This window comes from Peromyscus eremicus, chromosome 1 (genome assembly GCF_949786415.1).
Source record: "Peromyscus eremicus chromosome 1, PerEre_H2_v1, whole genome shotgun sequence".
NCBI lineage: Eukaryota > Metazoa > Chordata > Mammalia > Rodentia > Cricetidae > Peromyscus > Peromyscus eremicus.
Window position 1 is genome coordinate 54892250 of NC_081416.1, and position 26996 is coordinate 54919245.

The 26996-nt window shown below is 51.8% G+C and overlaps 4 protein-coding genes across 9 annotated transcripts; 2 read left to right on the forward strand and 2 right to left on the reverse strand.

Moving 5' to 3' along the window:
• The first annotated feature begins 471 nt into the window (after window positions 1–471).
• Ctsw (cathepsin W) lies at window positions 472–4161 on the forward strand. Its single transcript, XM_059248820.1, has 10 exons — window positions 472–552; window positions 1213–1297; window positions 2091–2204; window positions 2614–2768; window positions 2864–2960; window positions 3043–3123; window positions 3205–3330; window positions 3505–3569; window positions 3651–3857; window positions 3944–4161. Exons 1-10 carry the CDS (start codon window positions 472–474, stop codon window positions 4052–4054), a joined length of 1122 nt encoding a protein of 373 aa, XP_059104803.1. The 3' UTR covers window positions 4055–4161.
• Window positions 4162–4366: 205 nt separating this feature from the next.
• Window positions 4367–9728, reverse strand: Fibp (FGF1 intracellular binding protein). Of its 2 annotated transcripts, none has more exons than XM_059248843.1 (10): window positions 9563–9728; window positions 9183–9381; window positions 8869–8995; window positions 7781–7881; window positions 6171–6304; window positions 5749–5857; window positions 5610–5673; window positions 5229–5315; window positions 5043–5140; window positions 4367–4493 (listed from the first exon to the last, which is right to left on the reverse strand). In XM_059248843.1, exons 1-10 carry the CDS (start codon window positions 9645–9647, stop codon window positions 4424–4426), a joined length of 1074 nt encoding a protein of 357 aa, XP_059104826.1. In that variant the 5' UTR covers window positions 9648–9728; the 3' UTR covers window positions 4367–4423. The 2 variants fall into 2 exon arrangements, with proteins under 2 accessions (XP_059104826.1, XP_059104817.1); XM_059248834.1 differs by having other exon boundaries at window positions 6150–6304.
• Window positions 9729–13620: 3892 nt separating this feature from the next.
• On the forward strand, window positions 13621–15296 carry Ccdc85b (coiled-coil domain containing 85B). The gene has a single exon (XM_059248905.1). The coding sequence runs from the start codon at window positions 13779–13781 to the stop codon at window positions 14385–14387; it is 609 nt and encodes a 202-aa protein (XP_059104888.1). The 5' UTR covers window positions 13621–13778; the 3' UTR covers window positions 14388–15296.
• Window positions 15297–15808: 512 nt separating this feature from the next.
• Fosl1 (FOS like 1, AP-1 transcription factor subunit) lies at window positions 15809–23678 on the reverse strand. Of its 5 annotated transcripts, XM_059248855.1 has the most exons (4): window positions 23574–23678; window positions 21106–21300; window positions 16777–16884; window positions 15809–16222 (listed from the first exon to the last, which is right to left on the reverse strand). In XM_059248855.1, the coding sequence occupies exons 1-4, from the start codon at window positions 23676–23678 to the stop codon at window positions 15809–15811; spliced, it is 822 nt and encodes a 273-aa protein (XP_059104838.1). The 5 variants fall into 5 exon arrangements, with proteins under 5 accessions (XP_059104838.1, XP_059104856.1, XP_059104847.1 ...); XM_059248873.1 differs by lacking the exon at window positions 21106–21300; XM_059248864.1 differs by lacking the exon at window positions 16777–16884.
• Window positions 23679–26996: the final 3318 nt, after the last annotated feature.

Genomic DNA, 26996 nt, shown 5'->3' on the forward strand with positions numbered 1-26996 from the left:
GGGCAGAAGTGTGAAAGACGCTCAAGAGGCCATAAACAGATGTACCCAAGGCTGGGGACTCAAACAGAGAAGGTTTCTTAAAGAAAGTGGCTTATGTTGACTGGGGTTCCCAGGAAAAGCAAGACGGAGTCCCTAAAGGATGTGGACCACCACTCATCCCTGTGTGAACACCAGACACATGTAGCTTGTCCTGTCCAGGTTTTCCATCATGGCGGTGATGTTGATATCACTGTCCACTTGGATCTACCTCCCTGTTTCCTTAAAGAGAGATTTGTCTTTCTATCCCCAGAATGGTCTGGAACAGGGTAGCCAAGAGCTGCTATTGAAAAGAAGTTGGTGGGGGACAGCCAGTCAGGTGGGAGGAGGGTCTACCTCTACCCTAAGCCTGGTTTCCCCTCGTGGTTTCTCCAGCTCCGCCCTTTCCAACGTGGTCTGCACAGCTTCCTGCCCCCCAGCACTCGTGGCTGCACCATGATGCTGACTACCCACCTCTCCTACTTTCTGGCCCTGTTGACAGCAGGCCAAGCCCTCAGTGGCTCCCTCCTCACCAAGGTAAATGCTTCTAACTTGCTCTCCATGTCTTTCCTGGCCCGGCCCATGCCTGGGGTCTTCTTTTTATGAACTGGCATATTTTTCTCTTCCTTTGAAATTTTCTTAAGACAGGGTCTCACAGGGAATGAAGGCAGGAGGATCTCTGTGAGTTTGAGGCCATCCTGGTCTACATAGTGAGTTCCAGGACAAACAGGGCTATCTATGTAAAGACTCTGTCTAGGGGTTGGGGACGTAGCTCAGTGGTAGAGCGCTTGCCTAGCAAGCGCAAGGTCCTGGGTTCAGTCCTTAACTCCAGGAAAAAAAAAAAAAAAAAGACTCTGTCTAAAAAAATGGGGTTGGGGGGCTCACTTTGTAGCCCAAGTTGGCCTTTAACTATGCAGCCCAGGCTGGCTTCACTGGCTTAAAACGCTCAGCTGTCTTCCTGTCTCAGCCTCTTGAATGCTGGAATGAGCATTCAATTACAGGGTGAGCTGTCCTGTGTGGCTTTATCTTTCCCATTTCTCAGAGGAAGCAGTTGAGGCTAACATGTGGTTGTTCACATTGAGAAGAGAAGAGAATGCCTGATGACCCCTTAGCCCTGTCCTTGTACCTTGTACGGGTATAAGGATGAGTTTACAATGATTCTTTCCTGTACCGCTCCCCACTTTGGCTCCTTGTCAGGATGCAGGTCCCCGCCCACTGGAGCTGATAGAAGTCTTCAAGCTGTTCCAGATCAAGTACAACCGGAGCTACTCAAACCCGGCAGGTATCATGGGCACAGATGTTTCCAGTCTCGTTTCCTTTGTCTACTTAAGAGATGAACTCATGGCTTGGGATGGGGAAAGACCTGGCCCAGGGTACTGAGTGGGAAACAGGGTCCACAGTGTACTCCTTGGCTTCCCTAAAGTATGATGGGAATGGAATGATCCCCACTCTGCAGCCACCTAACTGTGACTCCAGGCAGGGAGTGGAGGACCACCATCTCGTCACATTTTCAATTAGCAAATCCCCAAGAATACTCATTTTGTCTCCAAGGGGGCAACTCTCTGTCCCCTATCCTTGTCCTGTTTATCCTGGCTCTGCCCCAAGTTACCAGCTGTTCTTGCTTTTGCTCTGAGTTTCATCTCCCACAAAAGGTCGTGTGTGTGTGTGTGTGTGTGTGTGTGTGTGTGTGTGTGTGTGTGTATATGCATACGTGCCGCTATGCCCCACACCCACACCCCACACATTCACCTCCCATACCTGTGGTCAAATGTGTGAAGAAGAGGCAGGGAAGGTGCAGCCCACAGGTACAGGAAACCTATCTCCAGCCATTTTAACTTTCTGTGTTACTGCCTACAGAGGACTTTCTCAGCTTCCTCCTTGAGTGGGCCTCTTGGTGCCTCTGAGGGAAGTTCTAACCTCATGTGGGCTGGATAACCACTTTCTTGCAGTGGGGTGGTAGTGATGGGGGCTATAGGAAAGAGCCAGCACTCACCTGGGTGGGTGTGGATGACCCAACCAGTGGCCACTTCCTGCCCCGAGGGAGACCAGCCTGCAACAGCTCCTTTTTGGTCTAGAGTATGCTCGCCGTCTGGACATCTTTGCACACAACCTGGCCCAGGCTCAACGGCTGCAGGAGGAAGACTTGGGCACGGCAGAGTTTGGGGAGACTCCATTCAGTGACCTCACAGGTACCAGAGACCTCCTAGCCCATAGGTCGTGGGTAGGGTGTCTGGCAGATGGACAGAGCAAATCTTCCCCTTTCAAGACCAGCCTGGTGACTGCCCCAAATCCCAGGGCACAAGGCAGAAACTAACAGGCCAAGGGCAGGTGTAGAGGTTACATTCAAACAAGCTGGACCTCTCGAGGCCTCAGCATCCTCGCCTGATGCCTCTGAAGGTATCATAGAAATGGGAAGCGCTGGGGTTGGGGATTTAGCTCAGTGGTAGAGCACTAGCACAAGGCCCTGGGTTTGGTCCTCAGCTCCCCCCCCCCCCCAAAAAAAAAAAAAAAAGAAATGGGAAGAGCCAAGGTCAGCTGGAAAGGGAGAATATAGAAGAGTGTCAAACCTGTGACCTCTGCAACCCTGTTTGTCCCTAGAGGAGGAGTTTGGCCAGCTATACGGGCATCAGAGGGCACCTGAAAGGATCCCCAACATAGTCAAAAAGGCAGGATCTGAAAAGTGGGGGGAATCAGTGCCCTCTACCTGTGACTGGCGTAAGGCAGCAAACATCATCTCATCGATCAAGAACCAGGTATCTGCCCCGACCCAGTTCGGCCCAGCCTACCCCAGGAGGGGGAATGAGGTCGAGGCCTTGATGCCTTACCTGTCCCACCCTCTCCCACTCAGAAAAACTGCGGGTGCTGCTGGGCCATAGCAGCAGCGGATAACATCGAGGCCCTGTGGCGCATCAAACACCACCAGTTTGTGGAAGTCTCTGTGCAAGGTATGGCGGGGAGAAGATGTGTGACAGGGAAGGATGGAGGGTCTAGGGGCCAGCTCACCTCTACTGTTCCTTTCTGCCCCAGAGCTGCTGGACTGTGACCGCTGTGGAAATGGCTGCAAAGGTGGCTTTGTGTGGGATGCATATGTAACTGTCCTCAACAACAGTTGAGTACCAGGCCTTGTGGGAGGGCAGTGGGGATGGAGGGTGGTCAGTCGCCGAGCCCCCTTCCTGGTCTTGTCTTCAGGTGGCCTGGCCAGCAAAAAGGATTACCCATTCCAGGGGCACCCCAACCCCAACGGGTGCCTAGCCAAGAAGTACAAGAAGGTGGCCTGGATCCAAGATTTCACCATGTTGTCCAGTAACGAGCAGGGTATGGCCAGGGTGGACATAGGGGCTGGGGGGCAGAGAAACCAGAATGGAGGCAGACAGGCCTGGCCGTGGGAGACACGATTAAAGTCCATTCCCCTGCGAGAAGGGCAGCAGCCTCAGGGGAGGCGGGGCTTGATGGCATACTCAAGACTCTTTAGTAATTATCCTTTTCCAGTAATTGCAGGCTACCTGGCTACCCATGGCCCTGTCACTGTGACTATCAACATGAAGCTACTACAGGTAGGTGGAGTAGGGGAAGAGAGAAGCGGCCTATGGAAGAGACAGCCCCAGACTCAGCTCCTCTATCCCCCACCCCTGCAGGGCTACCAGAAGGGTGTGATCAAGGCCACACACACTACCTGTGACCCCCAACATGTGGACCATTCAGTCCTGCTGGTGGGTTTTGGCAAGGGCAAGGAGAAGGGAGGCATACGGTCAGGGACGCTCTTGTCCCAGTCTCGCAAACCTCGCCGCTCTGTGCCGTACTGGATCCTGAAGAACTCCTGGGGAGCCGAATGGGGCGAGAAGGTGAGTAGAGTGGATGGAGTGGGGTGGGGATGGGGCAGACTAGTTTCTTCTCTGCCTTCCGGCACTGATAGCCCCTAACTTCCTAGGGCTACTTCAGGCTATACCGGGGAAACAACAGCTGCGGTATCACCAAGTACCCGGTCACAGCTCGTGTGGACCGTCCAGTGAAGAGGCAACCAGTCTCTTGCCCACCTTGAGGCTAGCAGCCACCCCTCAGCCTCTCCCACAGGGCCACTACCCTCCTTGTCAGCCCTACCCTAAGTTCTTCCTGGCTTCCTCATCATCTCTGTATGGCTTCATAAACCAAGACATGATCCCTGGCTCCTGAGTGGTTTGAGCCGGGGTGTGAAGAGGGAAGGTGGGGGTACAGAGACCTCATCTGGGTCATGGTCCAGTCCCTGAGGTGGTAGTATTAACATCCTCACACATCCATGGCATGGCACTTGGAACACATGGGTGCACACTGTGCAAGTCCCCAGGAGCTCCTCAACCTGGAACAAGGACCAGTCTCCAAATTTATGGCAACTTTATTGTCAGGGTGTGCAGGAGTGGGGAGGAGAGGGGCTTTAGTCATGATAGAGGCGCAGAAGGCAGCCACGGAGGGTACCCATGTAGCGGTCCCAGAGGGCCTGGTGCCTGCAACGACAGTAACAACTGTGAGAGCCGACGTCCATCCACAGCACGCCTGCCACACTGCTGAGAACGCCTTCTATGCCTGAACCCACTGAGAGTTCCTACACACACACACACACACACACACACACACACACACACACACAGTTTGTTTTTGGAGACAGAGTCTCGCTCTGTAGCCCAGGCTGGCCTGGAAAACAGTGGTAATCCTCATGCTCCAACTTCTCAAGTCTGGGACTACAGACTTGAGCCATTACGCCTGGCTTCCCTCTCCCCACTCCCCACGCTGTACTGAGGATTGAACTGAGGGCCTTGCTCACCGTGGATAAGTATACCCTTACCAAGCTACACGCCTAGACTAATTTCCACAGTCTAATGATTCTTCTGGTTTTAGCCTCAGTTTACATTTGAGAAAGCTAAAGCACAGAAGGGTAAGTAACTTGCCTAAGGTCACAGAGAAGAGGTGGAACTTCCACCCACAGGGTAGTGCAATAGGAAACCTGAGTCTACTGGAGGGAAGACAAGTTAGCCAGCGGGCCTGGCGCCTCTTACCGGAAACCGTCCAGGGAGTGGACAGACGCTGAATACTGGTTGAGGAAGAGTCTCACGTCACTCAGTGGCCAGTGGTCAGAGCGGCAGGGTTCCACAAACTGTAGACCCGAAGAAACAAGCAACACCATCAGAACCGCTAAGAGACAGGACAGGATGGGGATCAGGGTGTGGGACAGGATCGCTCACCTTCTCCACAAGGTCCACAAATAGGTCTCTGACATCCTTATTGTGGGTCAGCTTGGCAGCCACATTCACCAGCCCCCGGGACAGATTCTGTGGGGCAGGGATCTTGGGAGTTCTGTCTTCTGCCTCAGAAGCTGGAGGCTGAGCACTGAGGCTGGGAGAGGGCCAGGCCCCTCCCCAAATCTATCCACCTCCCTCAATCAATCCAGTCCCTTTTGTTATGAGTTTGGGCCCCCTCATAGGCAGGTACACAGAGTAGCAGTGCCACCTGCTGGTCAGTTTCGGGCATGAGCAGAGTTGCCCAGCAGGGACAGAACACAGAAAGCCCCTGACACTAGTGGGGGGGGGGGGGGGACACGGAAGGGCCTGGAGAGGGCCACAGACCTTGAAGTTGGTTTCCATCTCAGAGAAGACACCCAGCTTTCCCCGGAGGGCAGTACACACCAGGCTGTAGGAAGATAGGGTCATACCTATAGCCATCGAAGACCATTTTATACCCTGTCTCATGGATCCCCAAAGTCACCTCTTATGCAAGTCTAGAAGGTCCTTGTCAGCTACTAAAACCTTGAGCTCCTTCAAGTCTTGGAGAAACTCCTTGTCTAAGTCCACATCCATGTCATCCATCTGGGAGTCTGCGAAGACCATGAAAGAGTTGTGGGTGGTTGAGAGACCATCTTATGAGGTCCTGAACCTTCCTCACCACTACGTCACTGGGATCTCAGAGATGGAAGGTGGAATGATATGCCCTAGGCCACACAGCAGTGAGCCCTTGGCCTTCAGACAGAGTGCATGTGGAGTAAGTGGACCATAGGTAGCGGTGGCCTGGGGTTGAGGGCTGAAGAAGGATGCTGGGTACTGTGGACGCTACAGGAAGAGCTGCTGGCAGGGAACCGGTTCCCAAGAAGGCAGGGAATGTTCAGGCACCTGGGTCAGAGGGGGCCTCACCGACGGCTCCAAGAGTCCAGTTCTGGATCATAAGCTCCGCACAGAAGGCAAAGTCACCAAAGCTCAGGTACTGCAGCTTTTTCTTTCCTGTTTCAAAGCGGTTGTTGGCAAAAAAGACGATGGCTGCATAATCTCTGCAGGCAGGGGACAGGGGCTCTCTTAGGACTAGAAATAAGGCAGGGGACGGGGGCTCTCTTAGGACTAGAAATAAGGCAGGGGACGGGGGCTCTCTTAGGACTAGAAATAAGGCAGGGGACGGTGGCTCTCTTAGGACTAGAAATAAGGCAGGGGACGGGGGCTCTCTTAGGACTAGAAATAAGGCAGGGGACGGGGGCTCTCTTAGGACTAGAAATAAGGCAGGGGACGGGGGCTCTCTTAGGACTAGAAATAAGGCAGGGGACGGGGGCTCTCTTAGGACTAGAAATAAGGCAGGGGACGGGGGCTCTCTTAGGACTAGAAATAAGGCAGGGGACGGGGGCTCTCTTAGGACTAGAAATAAGGCAGGGGACGGGGGCTCTCTTAGGACTAGAAATAAGGCAGGGGACGGGGGCTCTCTTAGGACTAGAAATAAGGCAGGGGACGGGGGCTCTCTTAGGACTAGAAATAAGGCAGGGGACAGGGGCTCTCTTAGGACTAGAAATACCTTCTCACAGTGCCTATAAGGGTCTTGATCAGTAGGGGTTTTTTTGGGGGGTGCGGGGGTTTCGAGACAGTGTTTCTCTGTGTAACAGCTCTGGCTGTCCTGGAACTTGCTTTGTAGACCAGGCTGATCTTAAACTCAGAGATCTGCCTGCCTCTGCTTCCTGAGTGCTGGGGTTAAAAGTGTGTGCCATCACCACCTGACTACTTAATAACTATTCTTTTTTTTTTTAGATTTATTTATTATGTATACAGTATCCCTGCAGGCCAGAAGAGGGCACCAGATCTCATTACAGATGGTTGTGAGCCACCATGTGGTTGCTGGGAATTGAACTCAGGACCTCTGGAAGAACAGTCAGTGCTCTTAACCTCTGAGCTATCTCTCCAGCCCCCTATTCTTTTTTTTTTTTTTTTTTTTTTTTTTTCTTTTTTTTGAGACAGGGTTTCTCTGTGTAGCTTTTTGCCTTTCCTGGATCTCGCTCTGTAGACCAGGCTGGCCTCGAACTCACAGATATCTGCCTGCCTCTGCCTCCCGAGTGCTGGGATTAAAGGTGTGCGCCACCACCGCCCGACTTTAATAACTATTCTTGAAGAAACTTTTTGTTGTTTTAAATCTCTCTTAGCAGGTAATCCTATCTGTAATCTTGGTTAAGCATTTTAGTCCTGGCCTGCTTCTGCTTTAACTCACCCTGTGACCAGCCACAGAACATTTCTTTACCAAACTTCCATCTTTGAAAAGAGAAGGTTCAGCTAGTCTTCCCAAGGAAATGTGGCCTCTGGAAGGCCACACTATCATCACCGAGCATGCTTCACAAATGCCTTAACGCTGGCCAATTTGACGCAATTTACAGGTCATTAATAGAGTAATCCTTTCTCCCGAATAGTCAGAAGGTAAAAGGGTTAGGATGGGAGGGTGTGCCAGTCGAAGGGCTGAGGAAACTGTGCGGTCAGGGAGATTGCTGGCCCCTCACCTGGCTAGGCGGTCGGAGAGGAGGAAATGTTGCTGGATGTTATCCACCAGGGAGCCCCGCATCTCTTCCACCACCTTGAAGACTCGCTTAAAATTGTCAAACTGTAGAGCAGTTAAGGAAGGAAGAAGACTGGTTGGAGGTGCTTGTGCATGAACTGGTATGGCACCACTCCCTCTCCTGCTCACCTATCCAGTTGGCAGGTACTGATTTCCCACCAGTTATTCCTTCAACACATGACTTGGGTTTTTGTTTGTTTGTTTGTTTCGAGACAAGGTCTCACTGTGTAACTCTGGCTGTCCTGGATCTCACTACTTAGACCAGGCTGGCCTCAAACTCACAGAGATCCACCTGCTCCTGCCTCTCTAGTGCTGGGACTAAAGGTGTGCACCACCACACCCAGCATGACTAGGTATTCAACAAATGTTTGCCAGCTTTGGGCATTTTTTCCTTGAGAGAAAGTTAATTCCCTGCTCCTGTGCTTAGTTCAATTTAGTATCCCGATCTCTGGTTCCTCAAGAGCCTGACTGAGAATGGATTCTCCTGAGTAACTTGAAATGAGGCTGCACACGCAGAGCTTATGAGACACAAAGGAAAGGTATCCAAGGCCTATAAAGGTTGTAGCAAGACACAGTCATACTTACAGCCATACACCCTGGGACTTCTCCCTCGGAGAAAAGGCTCATGGACACTACCAAAAAGGCACATGGATAAGGTAGCACCTAGCTCCCTGCTGTGGATTTCAAGGGGTAGATATAACCCAAGCACAGTACCTTCCAGGCAGGAGCACCATGAACAAGAACAAGCTTGGGGCTCAAGAAATGTAAGGCTAGAGAGGTCTGCAGGGACCCACCCAGAGTCTGAAGGTCAAGGACAGTGGGAGTCAATGAAAATCTATAAGCAAAGGAAAGCCAGTCAGCACTGGGCCTAGGAAAGGTCACTCTGGCCAAATGGGAGGAGGAGGAAGAAGACTGCATATGAAGAAGCTGCTTCCACAACCACAGGCTGGAAGTGGAGCCAGGGCACTGGGAGCTGGGGTCGTGAGCAGAGTGGGTGGGTTAGGTGGGATATGCTATATATGTGGAACCCACCTGCCTCCGGCAGCTCTTGAGGGTAATTCCTGTTTTGGTGCTGATGTCATCCAGGTCTTTCTTGGTACCTTTGGACAGCTTCTTGCCCAAGACCTCCCGAACAAAGGCCTCGTCAAAAGTGTAGTACCTTGTGGAGGCATAGGACATGACTGGTGATCCATTAAGGAAGGGGAAGGGAGTCTGGGGTTGGTTCCTTCTGTTCTCAACTTTCTGATTTCCTGGGTACGTCCTATCCTCCCTGAGCCTCAGTTTCAGTCTGCAAAATGGGTATAAGCCAAACTGATTGACATTCCCGTCATCCCCCAGGTGAGCACCTCTCGATGAGGAGCGCCTGCCGGGAGGGAGGGATCTGGAAGATGAGCTGGTGCAGCAGCTTCGGCGGCGCGTGCAGCAGACGCTCGAGCATGTGAAAGGTGCGGTAGTGGTCCATGGTGTCGCTCTGCAGCACTCCTGCGGTGGCGCCTGTCTGCTCCAGGATTCCGGAGCGCACTCGCAGAGCCACCGCATCGTTCACTAGGGAGACGGCACTACCATAAGGTCTGCTGAACCCAGAGACCCTCCAGGGGTTCCAGCTCCAATCCTTCTCCATCCCTGACTCCCACAGACGGTCCACTTCCCTAAGTGAAGCCTAAGTCCTGGCCACGCCCCCTCTCTCACCCCAAACAACTGCTTCCCGGGAGGGCGCTACACAGACCTGAGTAACCATCCAGCCAGAGGCGATACACATCTTCATCTATAAGTGTCGTGTTCCCCACGAAAATGTCTAGTTCGCTGGTCATGGCGAAGCCCAGGCCGGGTGCGCCCCGAGCTGGAGCTAGCACGGCCCAGGGCCGGGCAAGCCGCCGCAGAGCCACTTCCGGGAGTGCGGAGATTTCGCTCCGGGCACCCGGAGCCAGCGAAGGACCACTTCCGGGACGAAGCGGTAGGAAGCAGTAGCTCTGTCTTCATTTGTCACCCCTGCTAGAGGTTGTCTGGAAGACCTCCGGATAGCCTTCTTGCAATCTCCCCTGTCTTGCAGATTCTCCCATTTCTTCCTTCTGTCTCTCCCACCTTCTCAGCCCTCTCAAGTTCCCAATTTTGACTGTAGGCTAAATTAGAATGTTTCCGAGGCTTTATTCTAAATTGCTGTGTGTGTAATTCATCAGACAGATGAACATCTTTCTTGTTCCCGCCATGTATTTTATTTTTATTATTTTGAAGTATGTGTATGCAGGGTGAGGGTATGTGCATGTGTGTACAGGTGCCCTCGGAGACCAGATGTATCAGATCGCCTGGAGCTGGAATTACTGGCAACTGTGAGTCACCGGTATGGGAACTGAACTCAGCTCCTCTTCAAGAGCCGTACTTGCTCATAGCCACTGAGCCATCTCTCCAGCCCCCACTATGGTTTTTCACCGCATACTACACCCCCACACAAGCTGTGATTTCTCTTAAAGTCTTTCAGAGCTCTGCCTGGCAGTAGGCATCTGCAGGGCCATCTATCTGGGAAGGCTTTCCATTGTCTTCTTTGTCTTCTCATAAAGCAGTAAAAGCTCTGACACAGGAGCCACCAAGCCTGACAGCCCAAGTTTGATCTCCAGGACCCATATTGTGTAAGGAAAACCCACTCCAGCAAGCTGTTGTCTGACCTCCTCACATGCACTGTTGCACATACACATAAATATAGTTTACTTTTTTAATTACTAAAAAAAAATAATTAGCCTTTAATCCCAGCACTCGGGAGACAGAGGCAGGTGGATCTCTTGAGTTTGAGGCCAGCCTGGTTGGTCTACAAAGTGAGTTCCAGGACACCCAGGGCTGTTACACAGAGAAAACCTGTTTACCTGGTGTTTAAGAGTCAGCCCTGAAGCCGGGTAGTGGTGGCATATCTCTGTGAATTCATAGTGAGGCAGGTGGATCTCTGTGAGTTCGTGGCCAGCCTGATCTACAGAGCGAGTTTTGTGACAGCCAGTGATACACACAGAGAAATCCTGTCTCAGGGGAAAAACAAAACCCTTCAGCCCTGACAGCAATGGGGTGGCAGCTCTAATCCCAGCACTCGGGAGGCGGAGGCAGGTGGATCTCTGAGTTTAAGGCCAGCCTGGTCTACAGAGTGAGTTCGAGGAGAGTTAGGGCTACACAGAGAAATCCTGTCTCAATAAATAAATAAATAAATAAATAAATAAATGAATAAATAAATAAATAAATAAATAAATAAAAAGCTCTATACAGGTCAGTTTAACTCAGCCCTAGAAGCCTAGAACCTAGAAGGCAGGAAGTCCTGGACATCCTGGTTAACGAAGCTAGGTCTCTCACTCCACCTCTGCCCCCTAGAAACAGCATATTCTAGGGTCTCTAGGGAGATCTCTCTCACCCCCAATCAGCATCCACCCAGTTCTCATACTAGAGACCTGGGCAGTCTCCCAAATTCCTCTCTTGAAGCGTTCACAGCTGTAGACGTGCCGGCTGGTGCCTCTAGTGTCTGCTTCTTCCTCTCCGCCCACTGGCTCCGCCTCCTCCTCCTCTGTGCAGCTCCCTTTGTTAATTGATACAGTGTTATTAATCTTGTGCACACCCTGCGGCCAGAATCTACCCCACACAGCACAGTTGAAGGCTTCTTTTGGAGGTGGGAGGGACAAAGTCTCCTACAGCTCAGACTGGTCTTGAACTTGCTAGGGGAGGATGGCCTTGAATTCCTGACGCTCCTGCCTCCCCCCCTTCCTAGTGCTGAGATTACTGGCATATGCCAACACAACTGGCTCCTTTGAACAGTCTTTTAAAAATGTATATTTTCCTAGTTGTGGTGGCTCATGCTTGTAATTCCTACACAGAGGCCAGAGGCCAGAGAATCTCTGAGCTGGAGGCCAGCCTGATCTACGCAGACACTTTCAGGCCACCCAGGATTCCATATTGAGACCCTGTGTCAAACAAAACAAAACATTTAAAAATATTATTTCCTTGTTTCAAATTTTTACTGGCCTTTGGAAACCCTGCAGTCCAGCATTGCAAGCCCTTAGGAATTTGGCTTCTAGCGGGGGTGGGGGGGTGGGGGGGTGGATGGGGGGTCCGGGGGGATGGGGGGGACACACACACAGGCCTTTAATCCCAGCACTTGAGAGGCAGGTGGAGCTCTGTAAATTCAAGGCCTGTCTGGTCTACAGAGCAAATTCTAGGACAGCCAAGGCTACAGAGAGAAGCCCTGTCTCAAAAAAACAAAAAACAAAAACAAAAACAAAAAAAAAACCAACAAAAAAAAACCCAACAAAAAGAAAAAGAAAGAAAAAGAATTTGGCTTCTACCCACCCTTGAAGCTCGGCTAGTCTAAACTGTCCTCAATCTTCCAGCTTCAAGCACTGGGATTACAGGACGGAAGACATCAATATGCCCAGCTCTTCAAAGCCTCCTCATCCCACCACTTTCCATTTACCTACACTTACCAGAATTTCAAAACCATCCTCATTTATTCCTAATGTAGCTGGACTCTTGGGGGCATCCATGTCTTTTACCACACTTCCGCTTTCTCTCCTATCCCTTTTCTCTATTGGCAGTCTTTTATCTTGTTTTGTTTTTAAGACAAGGTCTCTACATAGCCCTGTCTGTCCTGGAACTCTATGCAGTCTCATGCATCTTTTAGGGCCCCTCAGATATTTCCTCTTTGGGAACTACTTTGGGGGTTCCAGAGACTACTTCTGCATCATATCCTTCTTTTATGGTGCAAGAATGAACTAGAGCCTTGCACTTGCTAGGCAAGTGCATTCATTGAGCCATATGCTCAGTGTGAACTTGGATGCCCTCTCTCTCTCCAAAAGGTTTTATTTCAAATTGTCTGTGTGTGTGCACATGGAGGCTAGAAGAAAGTGGCAGATGTCCTGGAGTTACAAGTGGCTGTGAGCCTCCCAGAGAGGAGTGAATGCTGAGTTCTTAGCTCAGGTCCTTTCCAGGAGCAGCACTACTAAGCGACCTCTCTAGCCCCCCACCCCTCACCCCTGCCCCCAGCTCTTTTCCTTTTTCCTTCTTTTGTCAGATTTTGACCTTTTGGGTCAAGATCAGGATTCTGGTCAAATTTCTTTCTTTCTGGTTTTTGTTTGTTTGTTTGTTTGTTTTTGTTTTTGTTTGGTTTTTCGAGACAGGGTTTCTCTGTATAGCTTTGCGCCAGTCCTGGAACTCACTCTGTAGCCCAGGCTGGCCTTGAACTCACAGAGATCCGCCTGTCTCTGCCTCCCGAGTGCTGGGATTAAAGGCGTGCGCCACCAACCGCCTGGCCAAATTTATTTCTATACAGGCATTTCACACAACAAAAGTTTATTAAACAAACAAATCCTTTGGATGGCCCATCCTGCAGGCAGGAAACGTTCCCTGGGAAGGAGGGGTGGTTGATAATGAGCCAGGACCTTCGGTCTCTGGATTCGCAGTAGCTGGAAGTGATGCTTGAGAGTTCTGGCAAAGGATGAAGAGCCTGGGAAGCCATCTGTTTAGGTTCTCTCGCGGGGTGGGCAGGAGTCAAAGGCAGACTCCTGAATATCCGTTCTCAAAAAGTGCTTGAGGAGATTTGGGACATGGAGACCCGCAACGTCGTCGAGTCCTGCTGAGATGACCATAGAAGGAGAGGACAGAGAAGGTCCCTACTGTTAGAGGGTCGTCACACCTAGGTCTGGAGTAGGCCAGCGAAGAGGAGCTACAGGCTTAGGCTCCGCCCCTTCCCAGGAGACTTTCCGGATTGGCTGTCCGTCTTCAATATCGAGAGGCCCCGCCCCGGCGCGCGCCCTGCCTCGTGCCCACCCCGGGGTGGCTGCTGCATCCTACGCTGTCTCTTCCACCGCTTGCCTTCCTCCGAGCCAGAGCCCGGGCCGGAGCCTGAGCGGCAGCCGGCCCGAGGAGGGGCTCCAGAGCCTCGGCGGCGGGCGGGCGATGCTGCAGCTGCCTGATCAGCCATGGAGGCCGAAGCAGGCGGCCTGGAGGAGCTGACGGACGAGGAGATGGCGGCGCTGGGTAAGGAGGAGCTGGTGCGGCGCCTGCGGCGGGAGGAGGCGGCGCGCCTGGCAGCGCTGGTGCAGCGCGGCCGCCTGATGCAGGAGGTGAATCGGCAGCTGCAGGGTCACCTGGGCGAGATCCGTGAGCTCAAGCAGCTTAACCGGCGCCTGCAGGCGGAGAACCGGGAGCTGCGCGATCTCTGCTGCTTCCTGGACTCGGAGCGCCAGCGGGGACGGCGTGCAGCGCGCCAGTGGCAGCTCTTCGGGACCCAAGCATCCCGGGCGGTGCGCGAGGACCTGGGTGGCTGTTGGCAGAAGCTAGCCGAGCTGGAAGGCCGCCAGGAGGAGCTGCTGCGGGAAAACCTGGCGCTTAAGGAGCTTTGCCTGGCACTGGGCGAAGAGTGGGGCCCCCGCGGTGGCCCTGGCGGCGCTGTGGGCTCAGGCGCCGGGCCCACACCCGAGCTCGCCCTGCCCCCGTGCGGACCCCGTGACTTAGGCGATGGAAGTTCCAGCACTGGCAGTGTGGGCAGCCCAGATCAGTTGCCTCTAGCCTGCTCCCCCGATGACTGAGGGCGCCGCATTTTCCACGCCAACGCCTGCCCGAGTTGCTCCGTGAGCGCGGAGACTGCTGTGGACCTCTAGACCTGGTCGCTGCTTCAGCTGAGCACCAGGGCGCTGGCATGGACTGAAAAAGCCCTGGTACTGAGGAAGACCCCTTGCTCTTGCTGGCAGAGCAGTAGGGGAATGGAGGCTGAAGTGGAGGGACTTGCTGGGTGGTTGGGTGGGGACTAATAAACTGGGAAGGAAGCAGAGCCCGAAGCCTGGCCAGCCTGTGTCTGGAACTCGCCGGGGTTGGGAAGAGGGCGGAAATCCAAAGACGCGGTGCAGTTCCCATCCGGAGGGACTGCAGAACTAAGGGCTGACTCCTCATTACCAGGAGTTTGGGGTGGGATTTAGGGCAGTGGTAGACCACTTACTCCCCCGATGGGCGCCGAGACAAGCCGAAATCCGGCCCCTGAAGTGGCTCCCGCTCCCTTCCAGGCTCCTTCCTGTCCAAAACAATGGGGCAGGAAGCAGGTGTTGGGGGCCTAAAGCCCACTGGCTGCCTGTTCGGAAGGTGGAATGGTATAACATGGTCTCACCCCACCCCCAGTCCTTAAGACAGGAACAGTTTAGGTCCCCAAGGGGAAAAACTGATAATCTTGTTTGCTTGCACTCCGGAACATTCTCAGTCTTTCAGCACAGGAGACGACGCAGAGCCCCATTCTTCAGATGAGAATATCGAAGTCTAAAAATATATGGTAGTTTCTTCAAGGTCACAGCAGAGACTGGACCCTAGAGCTCCTGTTCCAAACGGTCTCCTTTAGTCTCTGGCTCCAACATGACAATTCAGACTAGAGCTTCAAGCCTTTTATTCCATTTTGGAAGGGTTTGTATAAAAATAGTCTCTTTAGGAAAATAAATAGCAGCTGCCCTTGATGTGGAGGCTTGGATACCCTGGAACTAAAGGCTTCTCAAAGCTGGGGAGTGCAGCTCAGCTCATCACAGAAGCCACCGGTGCCTCCTGAGTTGTGCCCTTCAGGAGGAGCCTGCAGGATGCCCTGGTGCTGCTGGCAGTGGAGCTGTGTAAGTTAGTGTTCTAGGCTAGTGGAAGGGCACCTTCTGTCTGGGTCACATGAAGAAAGCGACATAGTGTGAGAGTGGTCCACTGGGGATCTACCGTCTGGGCTGCCAGGATTTCTCTGGCCCAAAGGGGACATACTTTGTCTCTAATTTTGTGCAAATTATGATAGGCCAGCTCTAGAGAAACAGTGAGCAGCTTTGGGGACCCCCAAGCTGGCTCTACATCAAAGCATAATATGTTTGTTCTAATCTGAAGAGAGAGAGGACCTGCTGGTTTGGGGGGGCATGGATGTGGTCCAGGCCTGCTGGATCAGTGGGAGAAAGGAGGTGGCTAGGGGGAGCCCCAGCAAGGGGTGTGGCTGGGTGCCTCACAAAGCCAGGAGTGTGGGAGAACCCAGGGGGTCGGAGGAAGGGTCACCGCTGCTGCTGCTGCTTTTCCGATGAGCTGAGGAGCAAGGTTCTGGTGTGCTCGGATAGGTGAAAACCAGGCTGGGCGTGAAGGGGGTCAGAGAGGGTGTGGTCATGAGCGTGGGGGTATGCAGTGCTTCCGGTTCAAGTACAGGCCCTGGAGAAAGGGAGATACAAGGTACCGGGCGGCAGGGGGCTGGTGGGCTGCCGGCGCCGCTGGTGCTGCCGGTACCACCCGTGTCCTTATCTCCTTCTGGGATTTTGCAGATGGGGCGGTGGGCTTCCAGCACCAGCTCAAGGCGCTCCTTCTGCTTCTGCAGCTCTTCAATCTCTCGCTGCAGGCCGGATTTCTCATCCTCCAATTTGTCGGTCTCCTTTAGAGGATTAGGAGAAATTTAGGAGGGCTAAAGATCTCCAAGCCTCAGGCTGGAGCATGGGGGTTGTGCCTGGAGTCCCCACCAAGTCTGGACTGCAACTCCCATGAGACCCTGGGAGAAAATGGGCATGACTCCATCAGGCCCAGGGCATCACAGGAGAATAACCTACCAACATCTCTGCTTTGAGGCCCACGGCAAATAATTTTTTTTTCTTTTTCTTTTTCTTTTTTTTTTTTTTTTTGAGACAGAGTTTTTCTGTGTAACAGCCCTGGCTGTTCTGGAACTCGCTGTGTAGACCAGGCTGGCCTCAAACTCACAAAGATTCGCCTGCCTCTGCCCCTTGAGTGCTGGGATTAAAAGCATGCGCCATCATCTACCGGCGGCGGCAAATAATTTTTAATCCACATTTCCTTATCCTTTTCCCAGGACTTCCCCTTGAACAGGGAGGAGGGCGGGGTGTGGTGGAGTTTCTCGTGCTCCGGGGAACCAAGGCCCCTGTTAGGCTCCGTGGGCCCAGGGCCCGGGAACCCTCAGTGCCAGCCGATGCTCACCGCCTGCAGGAAGTCTGTCAGTTCCTTTCTCCGGTTTCTGCACTTAGCCGCAGCTAACTTGTTTCTTTCGCGCCTCACCCTGCGACGCTCTTCCTCCTCTGGGCTGATCTAGGTTGGGAGAGAAAAGGGGGGATAGTGAGGCTGACCCTGGACCACCAGCTGCCCTGAGCCGGTCAACCACCTGGGGGCCTTTCCGTCAGCCTCTAGTTTAGGTACCACCGAAACACAACTGCTTCTCTGTACCAGGCGCTCCTCACCTGATTGGTAAAATTTCCAGCTCGCACCTAGCTTTACTGCTGGTTTCTTTCCTGTGGTGCTTTACCCGCTCCATAAACTTTGACCTTCCTTCTGTCCTTCCTCAGCTTAGGACTCAACTAAGATGTTGAAAGCCTTACTTCCCCGGGCGTTCCTCCTGAGTCTGCCAGACTCGATTATCTCTTTATAGGACCCTCAGCCTCTCATCTGTGGAAGACGGAATTTCTTCCTTCCCCGAGGAGCTATGAATCAGAGGAGGTGCTCATGAGTGTCAAAAGTTACTGGGAATCTACTGCGCCAGCAAAGTACTTTATAGGATTTTTCTCTTGTTCAGTGCTTGGGATCAGCCCACTGTCTGGTACGTCCTAGCTGGGCAAAGGCTCTACCACCGAGTTATACCCCTAGCCCTTAAATAGATTCTTTTTGCTTTTTGTAGTTTTGTTTCTTTGTATTTGAGACTGGATCTCACTGTGTAGCCCTGGCTGGCCTAGAACTTGCTCTGTAGACCAGGCTGGCCTGGAACTCACAGAGATCCACCTGCTTCTGCCTCCCAGGTGTTAGGATGGAAGATGTGTGCCACCATACCTGGCTTGTTGGCTTATTTTGTATTTTTATTTTTTTTAAATAATTTATTTTTTTATTTTATGTGCATGGGTGTTTTGCCTGCACGTATGTCTGTGTGAGGATGCCAGATCACCTGGAAGTGGAGTTACAGACAGTTGTGAGCTGCCATGTGGGTGCTGGGGATTGAACCCACGTCCTCTGGAAGAGCTGCCAATGCTCTTAACCACTTAGCCATCTCTCCAGCCCATTTTGTCTTTTTAAAAGAGACAAGGTCTCATGTATCCCAGGCTAGCCTTAAACTCAACATATAGCCAAGGCTGGCCTCAAACTCCTGATTCTTCTGCCTCCGCCTCTAGGCTACTAGGATTACAGGCTTCCATCATTACTTCCAGCTTCCTTGTATGGGTTCTTTCTTGTTGTTTGTTTGATTTTTGAGACAGGGTTTCTCTGTGTAACAGCCCTTGGCTGTCTTGGGACTCACTCTGTAGACCAGGCTGGCCTCAAACTCAGAGATCCACCTACCTGTGCCTCCCGATTCTTTGTGTGTGTTTGTTGGTATGGTGCTGGAAGCTGACATTGGGTGTCTTCCTCAACCTCCCGAGTCTGTGTGTGTGTGTGTGTGTGTGTGTGTGTGTGTGTGTGTGTGTGTGTGTGTGTGTGGTGTGGTGGCGGAAGCTGACACTGGTGTCCTCTTCAATTCTCCACCTTATTTCTTTTTGAGACAAGATCTCTCACTGAACCTGGAGCCTGTTCGTTTGGCTAGACTTGCTGGGTAGTGAGCTACTGGGAACCGTCTGTCTCAGCCTGCTCCCCTCCCCATGCTGGGGTTACGAAAGCTACTCTTGGCCTCTATGTGGGCGCTAGGGATCCAAACTCAGGTCCTCATGTGATAGTCACTTGCCTGACTGAACCATCGGCCTGTCTTCCTACATAGGGTCTTTTTTGGTTTGTTTTTGCTTTTTCAAGACAGAGTTTCTCTATGTAAAAGCCCTGGCTATCCTTGAACTCACAAAGATCTGCATGCCTCTGCCTTCTGAGTGCTGGGACTAAAGGCATGTGCCACCATGCCTGGCTAGAGTCTTAAAACATTGTGTGTGTGTGATCACAAGTATGCCATAGCACTGTGGAGGTCAAGATAACTTTTAGGAGGTCAGTTTGCTCCTTCCACTACATGGGTTTCAGGGATTGAACTCAGATCATCAGGCTTGGTAGCAAGTACCTTTACCCACTGAGCCATCTCATCAACACTCCCTACATATCCTTTTTTTTTTTTTTTTAAGATTAAAAAATTTAGTTCAGAGCCAGGCAGTGGTGGCACACGCCTTTAATCCCAGCACTCGGGAGGCAGAGCCAGGCGGATCTCTGTGAGTTCGAGGCCAGCCTGGGCTACCAAGTGAGTTCCAGGAGAGGCGCAAAGCTACATAGAGAAACCCTGTCTCGAAAAACTAAAAAAAAAAAAAAAAAAAAAAAAAAAAAAATTTAGTTCAGGGCAAGCCTGGTCTACAAAGTGAGTTCTAGGACAACCAGGGCTGTTACATAGAGAAACCCTGTCTTGAAAACCAAAAAAAACAAAACAAACAAAAAAATTATGTGTCTGAGAGTTTTGCCTCTGTGTGTGTGTGTGTGTGTGTGTGTGTGTGTGTGTGTGTGTGTGTGATTACCACAAGCTTGCAGTGCTGGTGTAGACCAGAAGAGGGCTTCAGAACCTTTGGAGGGAATTATGGACAGTGAGTTTCCATATGGGTGCTGGAAATGGGACCTCGGTCCTTTACAAAAGCAGCCAGTGCTAACCTCTGTTACTCAGAGGTAACAGTGAGTCACCTCTCCAGACCTCAGCAGACTCTCATGTAAGGAGCTGAAGCTCAGTTCCAGAGCAGGATTTAACATTCACTCGATTCACACTGAGTGAAAGGCCGTCTGATGGAGCCACCTGCCCCAGGAGGACCCTACCCACCACAGCTCCAACCCAACAGCACCCATGATCAAAAGGAAACACTCAGGACAGGGCTAACGGAAGGAAGTGCAGAAGGGTTGGCCAGCCTCTTGCTCTAAACCAGTTGATCAGAGTTAAGCTATTCCGTTGCTGGAAAGCCTGCTGCTGGCTGATCTCTGGTCAGTCTCCCAAGGTCTTGCCCTCCCTCTTCATCCTCTCCCCACCATCATGGCAAAGATTTGTGTCTGTGTTTACTTGGGAACATATGCATGCAGCATACACTGGGGATTGATCCAGGGCATGCTCTTCACCACAGAGTTACCAACCCCAGCCAGAGTTGTTTCTACAACTTATTTTTTCCTAGGCAACATTTAAGTCAAGTATTCTTTTGTTGTTTGGTTATTTGAAATAGGGTTTATGTATCCCAGGCTGACCTTAAACTTCCCATGTTTCTGAGACTGGATTTGAATCGATCCTCCTGTCTCCACCTCCTAAGTACTGGAATTCCAGGCATGCACCTTCATGCCCAGCAAAACCAACTTTTTAGAATGGAGACCTCACCCCACTACACTCTCATAGTACTCCAGGAGGTACTCAGGAAAGTGGTGCTATGGCCTTAAAGATCCTCCATCTCAGTTCAGGTATCCTACCTGGCATACACCTGTAATCCTAGCACTTGGGAAATTGAGGCAGGAGGAGTTCAAATTCAAGGCTAGCTTGGGCTGCATAGCAAGACCCTAGCTCAAATAAGCAAACAAAAACACCCTATTCATTTTAGAAAGGACTCCAGGGAGGCGAAAGTTCTCCACTCACTTTGTCTAGAACCTTCTGTGAGCTCCCATTGAGACATTAGGCTTTGGGAGTTGAGTAGACCTGAGGCCAGTCCTGTCTCATTACTCATTATTTGTATGGACTGTACAAGTGACTACCCTTCTGTGTCTTCACTTCCTCTGCTGGGAGATGGAAAACTTGAGATACATTTCCCATTCATTTTTTGTTTGTTTTTTTGAGACAGGGTTACTCTGTGTAACCTGTTCTGGAATTCACTTTGTAGACAAAGGTGGCCTACAACTCAGAGATCTGCCTGCCTCTGTATCCCAAGTGCTGGGACTAAAGGCGTATGCCACCACTATCTGGCTTCCCATTCACTTTTTGTGAGCATTAAAAGAAATAGAGAAACGGAGATTCAGGGAATGTTGAACACTGGTCCTATTCTTCTTTCACCCCAAGGTACATAGACAACATAAGTCTATCCACTCCATGCATGCCACACAGTGGAGACCCCCCTCATTTGCACATACCCACTTTACACGCTGTCCCCCTCCTGCATTCTTGTTCCTCCAACCCCATTCCCAAGAAGATTCTTTCAGCTTTCCAAACATGAATCCTGTCTGTGGTTTAGGTTAACATGCAGCCTTCTCCAGGAAGCTTTCCTTGACTCACAAGTGACCTTTCGCCTCTTTTTTGGCCTCCCAGGGACTCCTATGGGCAACAGGAGTTCTCTCATAGCAAGATCCTGTCCCCTGCCTCCTAGGACCCCTAAGGGCTATCGAAAGTGCAACACCTCTGTTCCTTACCTGCTCACAGGGCCGGCGACGCACCCCTGGAGGTGGCCCTAGGGCTCGTATGACTCCTGGTCGGGGCTGAGGGGGACTGTACTGGGGATAGGCCAGAGGTCGGGGATAGCCACCAGGTCCCAGGAAATGAGGCTGCACCATCCACTGCAATTCCTGGCTGCCACTCACAGCATTGATGCTTGGCACAAGGTGGAACTTCTGAGAAATAAGAGCAGAGGGTTAGTGATGAGGTGAATTGAGGGGCTTGCAGGGGACAGAGGCTATCCTTCTGTCTACTCTCAATGCAGATCTGGGAGACCACAAGGAACACAATTTGGTGATCAGAATCTTGTTCATGAGCTGTGTGACTTTGGGTAGATCACAAAATGTCTCTTTACCTCTGTTTCCTCAAGAGATAATTCTCACCAAGTATGAACTGTTCCAACTACTTTATAAATAGTGACTCATACAGCTGGCACAATCACGTCTTCATTTTCAGACGGGACAGCAGTTGTCCATAGACCCACAGCCAGCAAGTAGAACCTGAGATGGGAGCCCAAATGGCTGGGCTCTCTCACTCATTCCTGCCCCCATCCTCACAAAAGAGCACAAATTCAGCTTAGCTCCCAAGGCAGCTCTGAGAATCTGGTAAGGGAATTTGTTTGGGGGGACAGGATCTCATGTAGCTGCGGCTAGACTCACTCTTGACCCTCCTGCCTCCACCTCCCAAGCACCGAGACTCTAGGCATGCAGCACTACACCTGACTGGAGAATGTGTGTAACAGCCTCTTAGGGGAGTTAGGTGCTGCCGGGCGGTGGTGGCTGGCTGGAGCCCTTAATCCCAGCATTTGGGAGGCAGAGGCAGGCCGATCTCTGTGAGGTTGAGGCCAGCCGGGGCTGTTACACAGAGCAACCCTGTCTGGAAAGGCTGTCTCATTTGAAGGATCGGCTTTGTGACTGGGGCAAGTCATTTAGCCTCAAGGTTACTTCAGTTTTCTTGTTCTTAATATCATGCAACAACATTTCATTGCTGCCGAGAAGCCGGCTCTTATAGCTCAGAAATCAGAGTTTAATTGGCTTTTAATTTTTTTTTATTTTATTTTTTGAGACAGGGTTTCTCTATTATGTAACTTAACTCACTTTGTAGACCAAATGGGTCTTGAACTTCCAGAGATCAGCCTGCCTCTGCCTCTGCCTCTGCCTCATGAATGCTGGGATTAAAGCCATGCCCAGCTGTCAATTTGAAATTTTGAAGGCTCAAAATTGATGGGATTTTGGAGTTCATAAAATAAGGTAAAGAGATGAAAAGCCCTCCATAGGAGGCCTGGCATTCTTTACTCCTTTTTCTGCCAGAAATCTGAGGCATGTGTTGGGATTGGGTAGGGGTGGGGGTGTGGAGGGGTGTGAGTATTCTGGGGAAGAGAACTGGGTTTAAGCCCTGTGAGCTAAGGGTGTGGGGCCCCTTCTGTCCAGGAAACACCTCATATGCCTAGGCAAGCCTGGACAGCTATGTCCCCAGTACTGGGGGGACACAGTAGCTGAATGACCCCAGTTCTGAGCTAGAAGCATCGCCAGGGGCATCTCCCGCTCCTAGGTCGTCGGTCCCAAGGGCCGTTTGGGGCCAGGAAGGGAGGGGCACCCAGGGTGACTCAGCCGCAGTGACTCGGTTCGCTGTGACTCGGCGGAACGGACGCAGCTCCTTCCCTCCCCTGGCGACACGTGCTCGTGGCTCTTCGACAGGAAATGGGCACCTGCAACCTCTCAAGTGCTCCTAGCCAGCTGTGGGAACCGTCGGGTGCCGAGAGTATGGGGCGCAAGAGTGGCCTGGTGGATGAGCTGCCACATGTCCCAACACTTCGTGGTCTCCATTTGTCTTAGGGAGTGGAGAGTCAGTCTCCAGGAACCCCTCAGAGCCACTGTCTGGGACCCACAGGAATCTACTGAGTTCAAAAGGATGGGGACTTGACCGGACAGAGGGACACGGACAAACTAGAAGCGACACACGGACAGTCACAGACAGACTGCTAAGGATTCGCTGTCCTGGCCGGGTTCTAATGTCCCCCTCCCCCAATCTCCCGTGTGCCCAAACTCTAGGTCCCGGTTATTAAGCTGGAGATGGAGCACTCACTCTGATCCTGCTCAGTCTTGGGATGGGGCAGGTGGAACACCATATTTAGGGGCTGACAAGAGAAAATAAAGACCATAGCGGAGACAGAGGAGCAGCTTGACATTCAGCTAGGGAGATACGGGCGGGCAGGCGGGCGAAAAGGGGGATTCGCAGATCTTCGCTCCTCCAGCTGCGCCTGCTCCCCTGGGTACGGGGGACACCGGTTCCTGGGCTGCGCAGAACGTGCAGGATCCTCGGTCGCGACCACCAGAGGCAGACGCTGCTCGGGGTCCCGGTCCTAATCCCGGAGCAAACCAGACTAACTCCAGCATCTCCAACGCTGTCCAACCCCAGGTCCCCTCGGGGGTCCGGCCAGCCTCACCTGCTGCTGAGCGGTCTGTGCCTGCGCTTGCGGGGGCTGCGCGGGGCGACCGTACGCGCTGCCGGCCCCGGAGCTCGGTCCCGGTTCCCCGAAGTCTCGGTACATGCCCTGGGCTGGATGCTCCGTAGGGTCCGCGTCGGCGGCTGCGGTTCTGACTCACTCGCGCCTCGCGGAGTCTTGTCTTTTTTATGAATGAAAAGTTTTCGGGCTGAACCACTTGCTCCGCGGGGGGTGGGGGGCGTGTCGCAGCGGCGCCTCTCACCTCTCGGAATGAGCCGCTGTGGGCCGGTCCGCACCGAATTTCACGACCCCCTGCTTTGGTGGCCAGCAGCCTCTACTGAGGGAAAGCGACCGACTTGGCGTCCCCTAGCCTCTGCGGTGGCCCCGCCCCCTCTGACGCAGCTGCCCATACATGGTGCAATTTCCTCGCCGCGCCTAGGTGCAGCGAGGATTCCCCTTGACGCACCAAGCTGAGGTTGGGGCTTGCAGGTGCGCCCCGCCCCGTCTGGGCTAGCCAAGGTTCCCAAAGCCATAAAACAGGTAGCCGATTGGCCTCGCTCGGGGCTTTAGAAAGAAGAACCGGAAAACTACCTGGAAACTATTGAAGTGAATTATAAGTATGATCATTATTTACCTGGCAGGAATCATCTCAACTGTCACCCAAGTATGCCGTCCTGGCTTAAGGCCACTCCTCTGGAATCGGGGTGGGAAGTTTGTTTGCTTGAGTTTACTCTGTTTATTGTTTGTCGAGGGAGGTTGGTTGGGACAGGGTTTCAGGTATCTTAGGCTGGCCTTGAACTTGGTACTTAGTTGAGGCTGTACTTGAACTCCTGATCCTTCACCTCTCAGGTGCTGGAATGTCCTACCATCATGCCTGATTTTTTTGGTTTTAGATAGGGTCTCATGTAGCCCAGGTTGGTCTTGAACTCCTTATGTAGCTTAGGATAACCTGGAGCTGCTGATCTTCTTGCCTTCACCTCCTGAGTGGAGGGCAGATATTACAGGCATGTGCCACCACACCCAGTTTCAACTAGTGTCACGGCCTCTGATAGACGAAAAAGTAAGTGACAAACCAAGGTTACAAAAATGTTAGATTTTAACACTAAACGAAATGACACTTAGGGTACCCACAGATAGAAAGCACCATAATTGTATTCAAGACAGTCTCTGGAGCTATCACAAGTTTTAATCCAGGCCTCTACAGGCAGAGCCTACAGAAGGACACAGATGCAATCGATGAGGCTTCTTGACTAGAGGCACGCCTCCAGTTCTGTGTGTGTGTCACCAGCCTTCTTTGGAAGTATGTGAAAGGTCTTTGTGAGGGTGAGGCCTTGGCCAAATGTCCTGGGGAAGTAGGTGCCATCATAACCCCCATTTTACAGATGGGGAAAACTGAGGTTGATAGGTATTGAAACGAGTTGCCCAAGGCCACTGAGTAAGCGGCTGAGTCTGGTGACCAAGTCAGGCCATCAGAGCTTTGAGCCCTCACACTGTGCATACATGTAGGATGTCAGGCTGGAAGGACCCCAAAGCTCCCTTCTCAGCTTCTTTCCACTTCAGAAGGTCACCAGCCTAGAGCCTTTTCGTTGCTCTGATTGTATGAAACGCCTGTCATCCTCAAGAGAAATCACAGCAGTTTGCCAGAAAGAGAAATGCAGGCATGGGGGGGGGTGCTGGGAGAGCAAGAGAGGAGCCTTGGGGGCAGTGAGACCCAGAGGAAGAATAGGAATATGTACGTGGTGGACTCCAAAAGCTCTGGGTTCTGGGTTTGAATTCTGGATAGGCTGACCATCCGCTGCATGTCCTGGATGACTCACACAATCTCTCTGAGCTCCTGTTTCCTCATTTGTGAAATGGAGACGGTGATAACTACATCTGAGGAGTGCTAGAGATATACATACAATAACGTCACAGGGACAGGCGTGGTGGTGGTGAACGCCTGTGATATTGCAGTACTGGAGGACAGGAGAAGCTCAAAGTCTGCATCTGCTACAAAATGAGGACAGTCTCTGTCTCAAAAAAACAAAACAGGGCTTCAGAGATAGCTCAGCAGGTCAAAGTGCTTGCCACAACAGGCCTGACCACCTGAGTTTGCACCCTGGAGCATGTGGTGTCGGGAAGAGAACTGATTCTCAAAAGTTGCCCCATGATCTCCTCATGAGTGTTGTGGTACATGTACTCTTGCATGTGCACACACTCACACACCACACCACACACACACACACACACACACACACACACACCACACACACACACACACACACACACACACACACACACGACTGATCTTTAAATTCTTTGGCTGACCAGAGCTAGACAGATGACATCAACAGCCAGGTGATGGCACATAGGAGAATTGACCTGAGTCCAACTTGACTGCATACATCCTCCTGCTGCAAAAAAGATTACCCTACCTTCTCCTCACACTGTCTGTGGCAGCTGAGCAGGGCCCAGGTCTCCAGTGCAGTGTGTGTACGTGACTTGAAAGTCCCTTCCTGCTCTAACTGTGGAGCCACAAGAGGCCCTTTCAGAACCAGCACATTCCAAGCTTCTCAGTCATTAACTCCTGCCTTGCGGTTGCACAGACGTTCCCCATGTCTGACCTCACCAGCTCCCAGCCAGGGAGCCAGAGGAGAACCCCAGGTACTGCAGTGACGACTGGGAAGCCACTGTCCCTGGGTTTCTGTGTGTGCTTGGTTCAGAGGCCTCCCATCTGGGAGCCCGGAGACACCCCCCCCCTGAGCTGCGGTGGGGCCAAAGGAGGCGAAGGATGGAAGTTTGGCATCCAGTAGGTTCTCAGGGCCACCAGGGAGTTGGAGGTGATGTTTATGTTGTGCAGTTTCTATTCTCTTTTTAAATTAAAGTTTACTTTTTTAATTGAGGTGAAATTCACATAACATACAATTAACCATTTTAAGTGTACAGTTCGGTGTCATTTAGTGCATTCACAACGTTGTGTAACCACCGCCTCTCTCTGCTTTCAAAACTTTATTGGTCCAGAAAAACACCCCGTGTCCATTAAGTAATCACTCCCCATTTACTCCTTGCCCCATCCCCTGGTAACCACTAATCTTTCTGTGGATATGGCTTTGCCCATTCTGAGCATTTCACGTAAATGGAGTCACACGCTATGTGACCTTTTCTGTCTGGCTTCTTTCATTCGCCATAAAGATTTTCAAGGCTCATTTGTGTTTTCCCTTGGATTTGATAATTTGTCCTTTTTTTGTGACTAAATAATATTCCATGCTATGTACGTACCACAGATTATTCATAAGTCCTTGGACTTCATGCTGCCGTCACTTTGGGTTGGATATAAATAATCATTCTATGAAGATTGGAGTACCAGTCTTTGTGAGAACAAAGGCTTTCATTGCTCTCAGGCATTTGCCTTGAGTGGAATTGGTGCGTCTCCCTCGGGAGCCT